Source organism: Mangifera indica, chromosome 1, assembly GCF_011075055.1.
Source record: "Mangifera indica cultivar Alphonso chromosome 1, CATAS_Mindica_2.1, whole genome shotgun sequence".
NCBI classification, from domain to species: domain Eukaryota; kingdom Viridiplantae; phylum Streptophyta; class Magnoliopsida; order Sapindales; family Anacardiaceae; genus Mangifera; species Mangifera indica.
In genome coordinates this window covers 22,949,166-22,963,013 of record NC_058137.1, presented here as the reverse complement: position 1 = coordinate 22,963,013, position 13,848 = coordinate 22,949,166, and the positions used below count along the sequence as shown (strand labels likewise).

General features: G+C 30.8%; 3 protein-coding genes across 3 annotated transcripts; all 3 read left to right on the top strand.

Moving 5' to 3' along the window:
• Window positions 1–3,346: 3,346 nt before the first annotated feature.
• On the top strand, window positions 3,347–4,213 carry LOC123214813 (cysteine-rich and transmembrane domain-containing protein WIH1-like). The gene is made up of 3 exons (XM_044634811.1): window positions 3,347–3,653; window positions 3,731–3,866; window positions 3,951–4,213. Exons 1-3 carry the CDS (start codon window positions 3,623–3,625, stop codon window positions 3,994–3,996), a joined length of 213 nt encoding a protein of 70 aa, XP_044490746.1. The 5' UTR covers window positions 3,347–3,622; the 3' UTR covers window positions 3,997–4,213.
• Window positions 4,214–6,182: 1,969 nt separating this feature from the next.
• Window positions 6,183–6,857, top strand: LOC123212035 (60S ribosomal protein L27). The gene has a single exon (XM_044631061.1). The coding sequence runs from the start codon at window positions 6,288–6,290 to the stop codon at window positions 6,693–6,695; it is 408 nt and encodes a 135-aa protein (XP_044486996.1). The 5' UTR covers window positions 6,183–6,287; the 3' UTR covers window positions 6,696–6,857.
• A 5,032-nt stretch (window positions 6,858–11,889) lies between these two features.
• Window positions 11,890–13,600, top strand: LOC123210411 (scarecrow-like protein 23). Its single transcript, XM_044628751.1, has one exon. The coding sequence runs from the start codon at window positions 12,020–12,022 to the stop codon at window positions 13,358–13,360; it is 1,341 nt and encodes a 446-aa protein (XP_044484686.1). The 5' UTR covers window positions 11,890–12,019; the 3' UTR covers window positions 13,361–13,600.
• Window positions 13,601–13,848: the final 248 nt, after the last annotated feature.

Here is a 13,848-nt window from a genome sequence, read left to right as displayed (position 1 = left end):
TTCGGGCTCTCTCGTCTTTCACCTCAATCAACTTTTTCATAGACATAGATGAAACAAAAACAAATGGTTTTTGTCTATAATGAAACAGGCTGGGAAAGCAGACAAGAGAGCTCGAGAGAGAGAGAGAGAGAGAGAGAGAGAGAGAGATGTTTGTGAGAGATGGTGTTAGAAAAAGAGAAGAAAAAAAGAAACCCTAATAAAAAAAATATAACTTTTCAAAACTTAATCATAGAAAAAAATTATTAATTTTTCAAATAAATGGGAGAAAATATTAATAATTAAATAATAATTTTACCTCTGAAATTAATAGTTTTTATTAATTTTAACTTTTGGTATTTTCATATTTATCAGGTATCAATTTAGTGTTTATAAAAACCTTGGGAGGGACTAAGTCTTTTGACCAAAGAATTATATATTAACTTGATGTGGCAAATGGGCAAGTACAGTTACTTGTTAACAGTGGCACTGAGACAGTACAACTTGATGGGAATTTCAGATTACTGGGAAATTTACAAAGTTGATAATGAGAAGATGGAATTAGATAACAGTAGGTCATACATATATATACCGCTTAAATTTTCAAAATGTTAAGAGATGTCCTTGCTTAAAGAGGTAACTTAAACACCACTAGATGTAAAACGTGTAACATAAATCAATTATATATAATATGAACAAGACAATTGATAGTAATCCATTAATTAGAATATTATATCTTCGTATGAACAAGAGCACATGTATTTATGAATATTTATGTAACAAAATATAAGTCTTTTCATGTATCCATAAATTTAATTACATGAAACTAATCAATTATGGAGAGACTGTTGCCAATATATATATTAAAAAAAAAAAATCTTCCTCTTAATCACGACATTAATGCAATGTCAAATATAGTTTTGAGACTTGCTTGGCGTGACAAAACTGCCACCCAATTATAATAAAATAAACGCCAAAAGACTTATTCCCATCTAATTGGATGTATTTTTAAATTTTTATACGTGATGTTTTAAAAATTTAAATGTCTATTTTTTATTAAAATTAAAAATAAAATCATCATTTAAAAAAAATATTTAAAAAAAACTAAAATTTATCTTTTTTTCTTTAATTTAAAAAATTAATAATTCACTCTCAAGTCTCATCATCACCACCCATACCTATCCAATGGTTTAAAATATTATCATTTTTCCTTAGGTTTTTTTCTTTTCTTCTATCAACTTCTCTATTTCGGTCAGCAATTGACAATTCTCACCCATCTTCTCATTTCAACCGCTTTAAAAAAGTCGTCAGTGACTAAAGAAAGAGATAAAGATGGATTTATTTTTGTCTGATGAGAACATTTTCATTTTTGTCTATCTAAACAACACTCAAACAACGAATGATTCATTAATAAAGACAAAGACATAAGTGTGAATAATTAAAATTCTTTACAGTTAGAAAAGAGATAACTATATTTCTAGTCCATTCCTTTTTAAATACATCTCTTCTACTATATATATATTTTTTTACTTTTATATATTAAATTACTTCTAAAAATTTTAAATTATTACAAAACCTTTTTATCATCTTCATATAGAAAATAAAACAGAAATAAGCACGGAGATAAAAGTATTTGATCCCTGCCAGCCCATTTACCTTCTCTAATAATAATCTCACAACTAGAATTTTATATCTTCATTCATAGTAAAGTTTGGATTATATCAGCCGAATTTTCGTCTCTTGATAAATGAAGGAGCCCGTCAGAATTCATTCGGGGATAGACCCAATGGGTGAAACGCGTGAGATTCGGGTCATTGAAAAGATCAATGAAAAGTTGGATTCTTCAAGCAAAATGAAAATGATTGAATTTTGAAGAATATGGTCCGATTTGACATCGGACATTTCGCCTGCCCTCATCATATTTTAATAAAATTAAAGACATTAATTTACACGTGTCATTAATGAAATCCAGCATATATCTGAACGCAGACGTGTTGAATTACTCATTGATTTTTTAATGGGAGTGTTCACACATGAATTTGTCCCCCACGTTAAGTAATTTAGGTCAACTATAGTTTCGAACGTGACAACATTAAGATCCAAATGTAATAAAATAAAGGCTAAAAGACTTGCAGCCACCTAAGGAACAGTTAAATCTCAAAGTTTCATTCTCTAACTCTTAAAAATTTAAAACATATATCTATAAATCAATTTTTATTAAAAAATTTAATTAAAATTAGAAATAAAACTATTATTTACTAAAAGGTTTTAAAAAATAAAAATTTTATCACATTTTATCCAATAAATTTAAAAATTTTATAATTTTCTATATTTAAATTTTGAAAAATGGTCACTTACCCTCCAAAATTAGAGTTTTTTTCTCTTCTTTTCTCTGGCCACTAATGACTTCCTCTTTTTTCTCTGTTGTCAATGAAGCAAGATCTATAAATCAAGACGTCAATAATTGACAAAGGATGAAAGCAACAAATGTTCATCTTTATCGAATTTACACTGAATAACGAGAATCAACTTCATTTTTAGTCGATTCAACTTCAGGAGAAAACGAATAAAAAAGTAAAAGCTTTGTCTAAAGTAGATTATCGTCTTCTGAAGAGATTAAATGAAGAAGAAGATTTATTACTTTCGTTAATCATCATCAACATCTCTGTTCATAAGTCTTTCTTTGTCATTGATAGAGAAAGAAGAGGAAGTCGGTAATGGTTGGAGAAAAAAAGAGAAAAAAACCTTTAGTTTAAAAGAAAAAATTATCATTTTTTAAAACTTAGAAATTTTGGATAAGAGGTAATTATGATAATTTTAAACTTGAAGAAGAAAATATGATAAAATTTTAATTTTTTAAACTTTTTTAATAAATAATGATTTAATCTTTAATTCTAATTAAAATTTTTAATAAAAATTAACTTACATAAATTAACGTTTAGATTTTTAAAAGCGAACAAAATAAAACTTTAGAATTTTCCAACGTTTTAAGTAGGGTTGGACTCGAGCCAAGTCAGCTCGAGCTTGAGCTCGGCGTGGCTCAGTAGATTTTTTTTTAAAATTTTTTATACAAAACGACGTCGTTTTGATCCATATATATACAAAACGATGTCGTTTTGATATGAAAAATGAGCCGAGCCGTAAACGAGCTAAGCCAAAAATGAGCCGGCCATATATAAACCTTGCCGAACCCGAGCTGGCTGCGAGCCGAGCTCAGCTCGGCTCGAATCCAGCCCTAGTTTTAAGTGGGAACAAGTCTTTTGCCCTAAAATAAAATAGTCGGTTGCTCAGCGGCAGGTGTCATCTGATACAACAACCCCCACCAGAAGATAATAAATAAATATAAATATAATATACAAATTAAAAGTAAAACATCAAAGCGGGCAGAATTGAACTTTGGAATCTTCCTCGTCTAGCTTGCCTTTCTTTTTTCAAAAGGTGGGGTGGTCCTTACGCGGAGCGAGTCCAATCGATTACCGCCCTCACCGAAACTCTTCCTCTAAGGAATCAAATACTTAATATATAAAATAATCACTCCACCGTATCTATATATATATACACAACCGTTTCTCAATTCTTCTTCATCTCCAACCTCTAACTGTTTCTTCTCCCTTCTCTACATCATTTCACTTACATATCACCGAACATGAGTTCTTACAATCAAAACCAGCCTTCAGGTATGTATAAATCTTGTTTGAACGTTTCACTTTGTAGAAGATTTTTTGAATTTCTATTAATTGATATGAAATTGCAGTGACAAGCCTTCCACCGTCAACTGGACCGTACGTAGCACCGCCACCGGCTGGTTATCCAACCATGGATAACTCTGCTAATCAGAATCAAGCTCCGGTTGAAACAAAGTCCAGAGGAGATGGCTTCTGGAAAGGATGGTAAGTTTGAGATTTAATTTTGTTCCTTGTCTAATATAAACAATATGATTTCAGTTGATTGATTTATTACTTTTTGTTATGCAGTTGTGCTGCCTTGTGTTGCTGCTGTGTGTTGGATGCTTGCTTTTGATGGCCGTCAAGATCTCTGCTGTTTCTGCAGATTGATTATAATTTATTGTGTAAAAATAATTAATAATTTAGAGGATGAGTGTATTAAGTTGCGCCTGTTGTTGCAGGCTCATCTAGACGGGGGAATATAGCTTTTGACTTGTGTATTATTCTTGTTGGTTGAGTTGTCCTTATATTTGTATCTTATATATTTTAGTAATATTCCTTTTATTCCAAAATACTCCTTCCGTTTATCTGTCAAACAATATTATATATCTATATTTTTAATTCATAATTTAAATATATAAATAATATATTATTATATAATTTAATATTTTTAATTTTAAATTTAAAATTATTTAATCATATAATAATGTCTAAATTATATATTAATAATGCATATATATAATTTTATTATTTATTTATTTATTACACCCAATTTCTTAATTTTACATTTATACCCTGGATTTTTCAGTTACGACATTATATCTTTTTTTCTTAATAAAAAAATTTCACACAAATCAGACTACTTAAATTGGGATTTTCATGACTAACTTCTTAATAACATTGGAGATTTTCTTACTTAAAACAGAGAAAATGATCGGGAGACTTTTGCATCTTCCAGTATGGTCAAATACCATATATTATAAATAATATTAGCAAATGTAAATTATATCTTTGGAGACTTTATTCAACATAAAAGCTAATATCCAAACAAAATAATTTAACCACTCGCAAATACAAAGTAACCTCAATGATCGAGGGAGAGTAAAATTATTCCAAAAAAAAAAAAAAATTAATTGCACTTATCATAAATAATAATTTAGGTAATAAATTATAATTTATCACTATTTAATTGAATGATATTATATTAAAAATATAATATAATAATATATTATTATAAATATTTAAATTGGTATTCATGATGAGTATTTATAATTTTATTAATATATATTTTAACTATAGTCTAGGTGCAATTCAGTTTATAACAACTTCAATCTTTGACTTAGGTTTTTTAATGCTAATTAACTATTAATATAAAGTTATAGTATGCGTATTTATAATAAAAATCAATTTGAGTATCAATATAATGTATTACTATATAATAAAATGTTATTGTATTTTTAATTTAAAACTATCAAATTATATAATGATAAATTATTATTAAAATTTAAAATTTATATTCATTATAAATGTACAAACCATTAAGTTTGATTAATTATTTTATAAAATATTAAATTAGAGTTATATTCATTTGAATCAAACTTAATAAGCATATTATCAATGATAGATGTAAAACATCAATTTGTTTACCAACTCTCAACCGATCCAACAATTTCCTACCAACTCTACTATTGTTTGAGTTTATCTCATGTTTTTAAACCGTAAAAAAACCTTCTTTTCAAGACCAGTTCCACAATCATAGCCATATCCCGTACCTGAACCTCCCCACCAACTTTATAAACAATCACTTTTGGTCTCCCATGGATGGATAATTTTAATGGCAAAAGAGAAAAATTTAGTGGTTATAGGACAGGTTACTAGACTTAGAGTTTAATTTGTTAGATAAGATTAAATTTAAGTTAAATCAAGTTTGAGTTTATTTTATAGGTTTTCAAGCTTGACTCGTTTGAGAGGAATTAAGTTTTGAGCTCAGTTCTATATTAAAATAATATCGTTTTAAAATATATTGATCAAAATAATATTGTTTTAATCGATTCGTATTGAATTTTTTAAGTTCATGAATTTTACGAACTGAACACATTTAAAGCTTGAACACGAGGTTAAAAATTCTAAACTCTAAAGCTCGAATTTGAGTTTGCTTGAGCCAAACTAGTTTTGGATTAGTTCAAACTGACCTTAAACTCAAACTTGAACAAACTTGATTTGAATTCAACCCTATTATTAAATGTGGTTGGCTATGCTCCAACTCCAACTCAGGTGAGATTTCTCATTAAAAAAGAAAAGAAATCACTTTTAAACAGTATAGCAACTAGAAGGAAAGATCTTTCTTATACTACTTTTGGATTGGTCCACCCCATTTATTTCCTATCAAATCCAGTTCTAGATCCAAGGCCCGATGAAAGCCCATTCAATGTCAAAATCCCATTCTAGATCCAAGACCCGATAAAAGCCCAACCCTTTTAGTGTTACCACTGTAGCTAGGGTTCACAGGAATCTTGTCTCGGTGGTATAAATACCTCCACAACGCCACTTCATTTGCGACTTCTTGTCTAGGGTTTGCTCCAACATTCAGAACGGGAGAGGGAGAGAGAGAGAGAGAAAGGAGGTAACAACAAATAAAAGCGAAAAATGGTGAAGTTTCTCAAAACAAACAAGGCTGTAATCCTTCTTCAAGGCCGTTATGCCGGGCGAAAGGCAGTCATCATTAAGTCATTCGACGATGGCACCCGCGAGCGCCCCTACGGCCACTGTTTGGTTGCAGGTATAAAGAAGTACCCCAGCAAGGTTATCAGGAAGGACTCTTCGAAGAAGACAGCGAAGAAGTCCCGCGTCAAGGCCTTCATCAAACTCGTCAACTACCAGCACCTGATGCCCACTCGCTACACGCTTGATGTGGATTTGAAGGACGTCGTGACTGTAGATAGTCTGCAGAGCAAGGACAAGAAGGTCACTGCTTGTAAGGACACTAAGAAGAGATTGGAGGAGAGGTTCAAGACCGGCAAGAATCGTTGGTTTTTTACCAAGCTAAGGTTCTAGATTTCTAATTTTGTAGGAATGTCTCGTCATTTAAGATGATTTTGAGGATGATGTATTGTTTTATGAACTTGTTTTTGTTTGGATCTGCGTCCGTTTCCACCAGACATTTTTGGGTTTTTAACGCTTCATAAAGATTATTTCTATAAATTGCTCATTCTATCATATTTATTTTTGTGTCTGATTATAGAACTGTTTTGCTAATTTATTTTTTATAATTGTCGACCTTTATTTTTCACTCGATGTTTTTATGTTTATATTGGAACGGGTTTTATATTCAGCTGATGGTAAGTTTATGCATTGTTCATTGTGTTAACGTATAACTATGTTCAGTTATTGTGTAGTTCATTGAAATTATGGTTGACTATGATTGATTGGTACTTTAATTTACATTGGTTTAGTTTATTTTCAGTAATGTTTTTTATTATTGTTAAAGTGAATTTCTTGGTGACATATGTTGGTGTTTATAATGCTCCAATAATATGAGATTTGATCATTTTTGCATGCTGCTTTTTGCGTATATTGTTTAATCATAATGAGATGTTGTGATTATTCTTTAAAATTTGGTTAGTTTTAGGACTTGTAAACTTGACCCCAGTTAACAAAAGAAGTTGTTACATGATGTGATGAGTATTGTTTGCTGCTTTAAGTTGTTCCCTTCTGTATCAGGTTTATTGTTGAAAGATATGAAAATTTTGTGGAAAGGTAGGAAGATTAAGTCTTGTGGGTTGATGTGTTATTTTTGAGTCAAGCATTTGTTCTTTGACTAGCTCCAGTTTTTTTCTTCTTCTAGTGCTTGGCTTTCTGCTGTTATGAGACTTATTTATGAATTTCAGTTTTTATGTTTTTAATGTGTTTTTGGTTTTGAATATAATCAAATAGATCTTACCTTGAGGTTATGTTCATAATTGCATTTTTGCAGTTGCAGTCCCCTGTATATCATGTCATATTAACTGTTTGTTTTTTAAACTTATCAGTGTATTTTTTTCATTTAAAGAGTGTTTTCATAATGTTTTGAAATCTCTTGTTGCATTGAAGTCATTTTAGGAATACTTTGCTTCACTTGCTATGTTTTGGCAAGTCTATGAATTCACTCATGTATAGGATCAAGTGTTTTCGATACATTTGTTCAGAGAAGGAGAAATATTAGGTCAATGATAAATTTGAACCAGGAAAAAGGGTGACAATAATCTTGTTTTGTTGTTTTGTTCTTCAACCAAACGACATCATTTTGTTACAACAGATTTGAGAAAAAAGTACTTGGTCATATCCTAAATTGGTTTTGGATCCAGTTTCGGGTTGGTTTAGGTGCTGGAACAGTACCTACCCTTACAATTCTGGTTCTACAAATCAAAACGATGAGCCAATTCCTGGGTACATGAGTGTAATATAGATGATTGTTTGGTTTGCACATGATTTTTTGTTTTGTTCATATAAATCACATTTGGTTTGATATCAAACTCACATTGCAACTATGTTCTCCGATATATGTAGGAGTTGGTGTGTTTGTCTTGAGCAGTCGCGCTACACTAAATATTACACTGATATAAGTGTTTCTTGGTTAGTTTTTCACAACATGTATTTAACCCCCTTGCTGCAAGTATCTCTTCTTTTTGTTTTAAAATGATAGGCTAAAACAATTTTCTACATTTTGCGTAAAAAAACCAATTCTGTAACAATGAAATAGTAATTTTATCATTTATTAATATTTAAAAAAAAAGTAGATTTTTGTAGACTAAACATTTTAAATATGATAGATTCAATTAATATGACTTGTAATTTGTTGTAAGTATTTTAATTGAAACTATTGGGGACAATAATTGGAAATATATATATTTTTTAATTTTTGATAATCCTTTGAAAATATTAAAAAATACTTATAGTACTTTTTAAAATTTATAACTTACCGTATAAGATGTGATTATACAATAATAATAATATTACTTTTAAAAGTTATAATTTACCCTTTAGAATAAAAAGCGATTAAGAAAATATAAGAGTAAAAAAAAATATATATTATATGATTTGAATATTTATAAGATTATTTTTAATTTCTGTTAATTTAATATTTTATAATAATTTTTAAAAATAAAATAAGTTCACTTTTAATTGTTTGTATTAAAAATTTCTTTTGGACGTTCTTTTTTAGTAATTTAAAGAATATGCTATATGACTCCCATTGATTCTCTACTGAGCCCCCCTTACTATAATATAATAGATTAACTTTAATTCCGAACTTGCCCTTGCTTTAGTTTCTTTTTTCTTCGCTAAGTAGCCCTATCAAAGATATCCATAAATACGCACAAATCCCATTTCCTAATTCAGGCGAAGGTGGATTGTAGTCAAATTCAATAAAAAGGCGATACCAAATGGTAATTAGAATATTCCCTCTGTTCCTTGTCAATTTAGAGGGTGATGTATCTTCAAAGACTAAAAGTTGGTGGATTAGTTTCTTGAATATTCATAACTAGATTCCAATTTCCTCATGCTAGCCCACTTGAGAACAGACACAACTTTTTTGTATGGTAACTAGGGATGCAAACATGATGGGTTAAGGCTGAATACCTTATTTCTTGTCATTGTTCACGTAAAGGATATTAATTTTCGTTTTCGGCCCATCCCTGTTATATGAAAATAATAAAGATTCTCCTTGTGATGATAAATCCTCTCCTTGTCTCTACACCCATGAAAAAAATATTCTTTTTATGTCCTTTAAACATAATATAAGTATATTATATAATAAAATTAACTAAAACTAAAATCAATCAATTATTTTCAATGCCACAAATAATAATCTACACAACAAAAGAATAAATAAATTTTAAAAAATAAATAATCTAAAATTATAAGGACATATTAATATTTTAAATAAAGATATTAAAAAATTGAAAGATGCAGAGATGGGGACAAAAAGGGTAAGACGGGACGGAAAAGAGATATATGTATCCCTGTTTATAGTCCATTCCCGATTACGGGAATATTTTTGTTCTCATCTTTATCTCCTTTATTTTTATCAGATAATTTAGTGTATGAGTTTTTTTAGACATTGTAAAACATATAAATTTGGAAAGTAGACGTCAGATAAATATAATTGGGGCAGACTAATATTTGGTTAACAAAGCATAAGTTTTGGTATGCTTTCTTTGTCAATTGAGCAAATTTAAAAAATCAGTAAGAAAAAAGGGTTTAGGCCTACACATGATTTAATCTCCATCAAGTTGTTTGGGGGCATTCATTTCTATTTTCTTAGGCTTGCTGTCCTACCAAGTTCAGAACCCTCCACAACAACACTTTTCCTAGATTAAACAAACAACCATCACTTAAAACTAGTAATTTATTGAACAGGTCCGAAAATCAATCAGAAGTGACGTGAGGAAGATTAAAAAATTGCTTGCAAAACCCATAAATTTTCTCTAGAGAATTTGGAAGGTTCTTTCTTCCGATAATTCTATCTTGTTTGACTTCATTGAAATACTTTGCGATGCCATGTGAATACACAATCTTTACTTCAGATATCATATTAAATAACAAGGGTTAAGGCATTCTGCCATCATAAATTTCACTAAAGTTTTTGTTAAAATAGAACCCAAGTGAACCTCCATGTGATGGTGAACACATGTTCCCCTGTAAAGTTGATACCCTTTTAACCCTGCACCCAAATTCATCAAATATTGTTTAAATGTAATATATTATTATATAATTGAATGTTATTTTATATTTACTATTATAAAACAAATAACTTTTTTCATACCAAGAAATTTTAAAATTTGATAAAGACAAGTAATTGTCTCTTGATAAACAAATCCAATGATGATGCTATTATCCATTAATTAATCACTTAATTAAACTCCTTGATCCAACTTTTTCTCGTAAACAAACCTACTTAACAACACCACAACAATCAATAAAACGCCAGCTTTACTTTCTCTCTCCCCAAACACAATTCCCCCTACAAGTTCTAGTCACTTCATTAAGAAAAGCACATTTTCCCACCCCATGTTTGGCCCAAATCAATTTTCTTTCCCTGAATGAAAAAAATCTTATGTTCTCAACCAAATTCAAAAATTTTGTTAAAACTAATTTTACAATATTTAAAATTTAAAAAAAATATAAAAAAGAATAATCCTTTTAAAAAAGTCACATTAATATTTTAAATATGGTGTTTGTCCCTTTAACAAATTTTAAAAATTCACAATTCAATTTTTAAAAGTTTAAAAATCTAATCATTAGTCACCATTTTTTTATTAGAAGTTTACCTTCATAGTTAACCCAACTACCTTCATCATTTACACATCTATGTCATTTCTTTTCTCCAACCTTAGAAAAGTTTCTTCTCATTTTCTTTCTCTTTAGCAAGGATGACATGTAACTTTCAACTGCTATGGTTGATATTTTGATGTTGATGAAGCTACAACAAAAGGTGGAGATTTTGGGGATGAATGAATTTTTCGAAAGAGTGGCTTGCAGGATTGAGAGGAGGGGTGGCTTGTTGAGGTAAAGAGTGGTGACTCAAAAAAAGAAGAGAGTGTTAAATAAATTTGATATCTAAGGGAAAGTTTGGTTTTTGACAATAAAAAATATTTTATTAATAATACTTTATTTAATTTATTATATTATAAAAAATTTTGGTAATCTCATATTACAAATGATATTATAATAAATAATATAAGAAATAATTAAATTGACAATTATACTTTAAATATTAAAAGATTATCAATAGAATATTGATTTTATTAAAATTTTATACTTTATCATTAATTTTTAGGATAAAAATATTTTTACTTTCAATTAATATAATAAATAATATAAATAATATTTTAAAATAATTATATAAAAAATATTTTTAATTAAAATAATATTTTAATATTCTTTTATTACGTTATACAAAATATAATAAATTATTTTTTATTTTTATAATAAAAAATTACTTGAATTAAATATTAAACAAACCCTAAATATTTATTTTTTAATTTAATGATATTTCAGTTATATACACAAATTATATATAAAAAATATGTATATATATAATATTATTTTTTAAAAAAAATTAATCGTATGATAGTATCTCATCTATATATTTAAATTATATATAAAAAATATATATGTGTAATATTATTTAAAAAAAAGGGTAATATAGTAATTTGATGAATCAAGTTTTTTTCTTGGGCAAAGAGGTTTGATTTGGGTGAAAAAAACAAGATTTATACCACAATAATAAAAAATTGTTATACCTGACACTCCTCTGCAACTCTCTGTACATACTTACCTTGTCCTTCTCTCCGATTTGTCACTTTTCTCCTGAAAGCTCTTTGTTTCCCTGTGTTGTCATGCTTCGGAGCTTAGTTCCTCACTCCCCAATTAACTCCAACAACAGCAACAACAATAACTCCTCAGCCATGAAAACCAAGCGCGTCGACCGCGACACTGAAATCGCTATCGTCGACGATCCTTCCAAGAAGCGAGCCAACATCGAACAATCTCAAACTCAGCAATCGGTTGACCAACAAGAAGAGGCGTCGGAACCTGAACAGATCGTTATGAAATTGGAGGGAGAGTCAACCGGATTGAGACTCTTAGGTTTATTGCTTCAATGCGCTGAGTGTGTCTCCATGGACAATCTATATGACGCCACTGATCTCTTACCGGAAATCTCCGAGCTCTCATCCCCGTTCGGTTCTTCACCAGAACGTGTTGGCGCGTACTTCGCTCACGCGCTCCAGGCGCGCGTTGTCAGCTCGTGCTTAGGAACCTACTCGCCTCTCACCGCTAAATCGTTAACGTTATCTCAGTCTCAGAAGATCTTCAACGCCTTGCAATCATACAATTCAATCTGTCCGTTGATTAAGTTCTCTCATTTTACCGCCAACCAAGCAATTTTCCAAGCTCTGGATGGTGCGGATTGCGTCCACGTCATCGATCTCGATATCATGCAGGGGCTTCAATGGCCAGGATTGTTTCACATACTCGCTTCCCGGTCTAAAAAGATCCGATCCATGAGAATAACCGGATTCGGATCCTCCTCCGAGTTACTAGAGTCAACCGGGAGACGACTTGCTGATTTTGCCAATTATCTGGGATTACCGTTTGAGTTCCATCCACTGGAGGGCAAAATAGGAAACGTAAGTGATTTGAGTCAACTCGGGGCGAGACCGAGTGAGGCAATTGTGGTCCATTGGATGCATCATTGTTTGTACGACGTAACAGGAAGTGATTTAGGGACGTTGAGATTGTTGACTTTGTTGAGGCCGAAATTGATCACAATCGTTGAACAAGATTTGAGCCATGGCGGTAGTTTTTTAGGGAGATTCGTGGAAGCGTTGCATTATTATAGCGCATTGTTTGACGCGTTAGGGGACGGATTGGGTGTGGACAGTGTAGAGAGGCATACGGTGGAGCAGCAGTTGTTCGGTTGTGAGATCAGGAACATCGTGGCAGTTGGTGGGCCCAAGAGAACAGGGGAAGTCAAAGTAGAGAAATGGGGTGATGAATTAAGCCGGATCGGGTTTAAACCCGTATCACTAGGAGGTAACCCGGCTGCACAAGCTAGTTTGTTACTCGGGATGTTCCCGTGGAAAGGGTATACTTTAGTGGAGGAAAATGGGTCACTGAAATTGGGTTGGAAGGATTTGTCTTTGTTGACGGCATCGGCTTGGCAGCCGTCGGATTAAATATACTGATCGAATGCAATGATGAATGATTGAGTTCATCGAGTGAAATGTTGTCGTTTTTAGGGAGTGACCAACATTGGATATTTGGTGATGGATGGTGGGTGAGAGAGAATGTTTTTGTTTAATCCTTTGGAACAATTTTGCAAGCATGTATGCTTTGAAGACTCAGCCGATGGTATCAAATTCATTTGTAATTGTAAATGCTGATTTGAAGAAAAATCATTCACATTTTCTTTTGTTTTTGGTAGTGCATATATATATATATATATATATATATATATATAAATAGATTCTATTGCGTGATATTGAAAAATCTCGCTCGCGTTTTGGGAATGGTAGAATTGTGAGGGTGAAGTGTGTGGGCAAGTAACACTGTATACAAAAAAAGAAGGCCAAAAAGGTTGTAGGGTCGTAAATGGAATAATTGAAGAGTCCACACATGTAATTGTCACGTGCCCTTCAAAACAAAAGCTTTGCACCTCAATCAC

Excerpts from the sequence above, each read along its gene's own strand:
- LOC123210411 (XM_044628751.1), top strand. The coding sequence starts at position 12,020 with ATGCTTCGGAGCTTAGTTCCTCACTCCCCAATTAACTCCAACAACAGC.
- LOC123214813 (XM_044634811.1), top strand. The coding sequence starts at position 3,623 with ATGAGTTCTTACAATCAAAACCAGCCTTCAG. Across the intron at positions 3,654-3,730 it reads CAATCAAAACCAGCCTTCAG|TGACAAGCCTTCCACCGTCA; the intron begins GTATGTATAAAT and ends ATGAAATTGCAG. Across the intron at positions 3,867-3,950 it reads GATGGCTTCTGGAAAGGATG|TTGTGCTGCCTTGTGTTGCT; the intron begins GTAAGTTTGAGA and ends TTTGTTATGCAG.
- LOC123212035 (XM_044631061.1), top strand. The coding sequence starts at position 6,288 with ATGGTGAAGTTTCTCAAAACAAACAAGGCTGTAATCCTTCTTCAAGGC.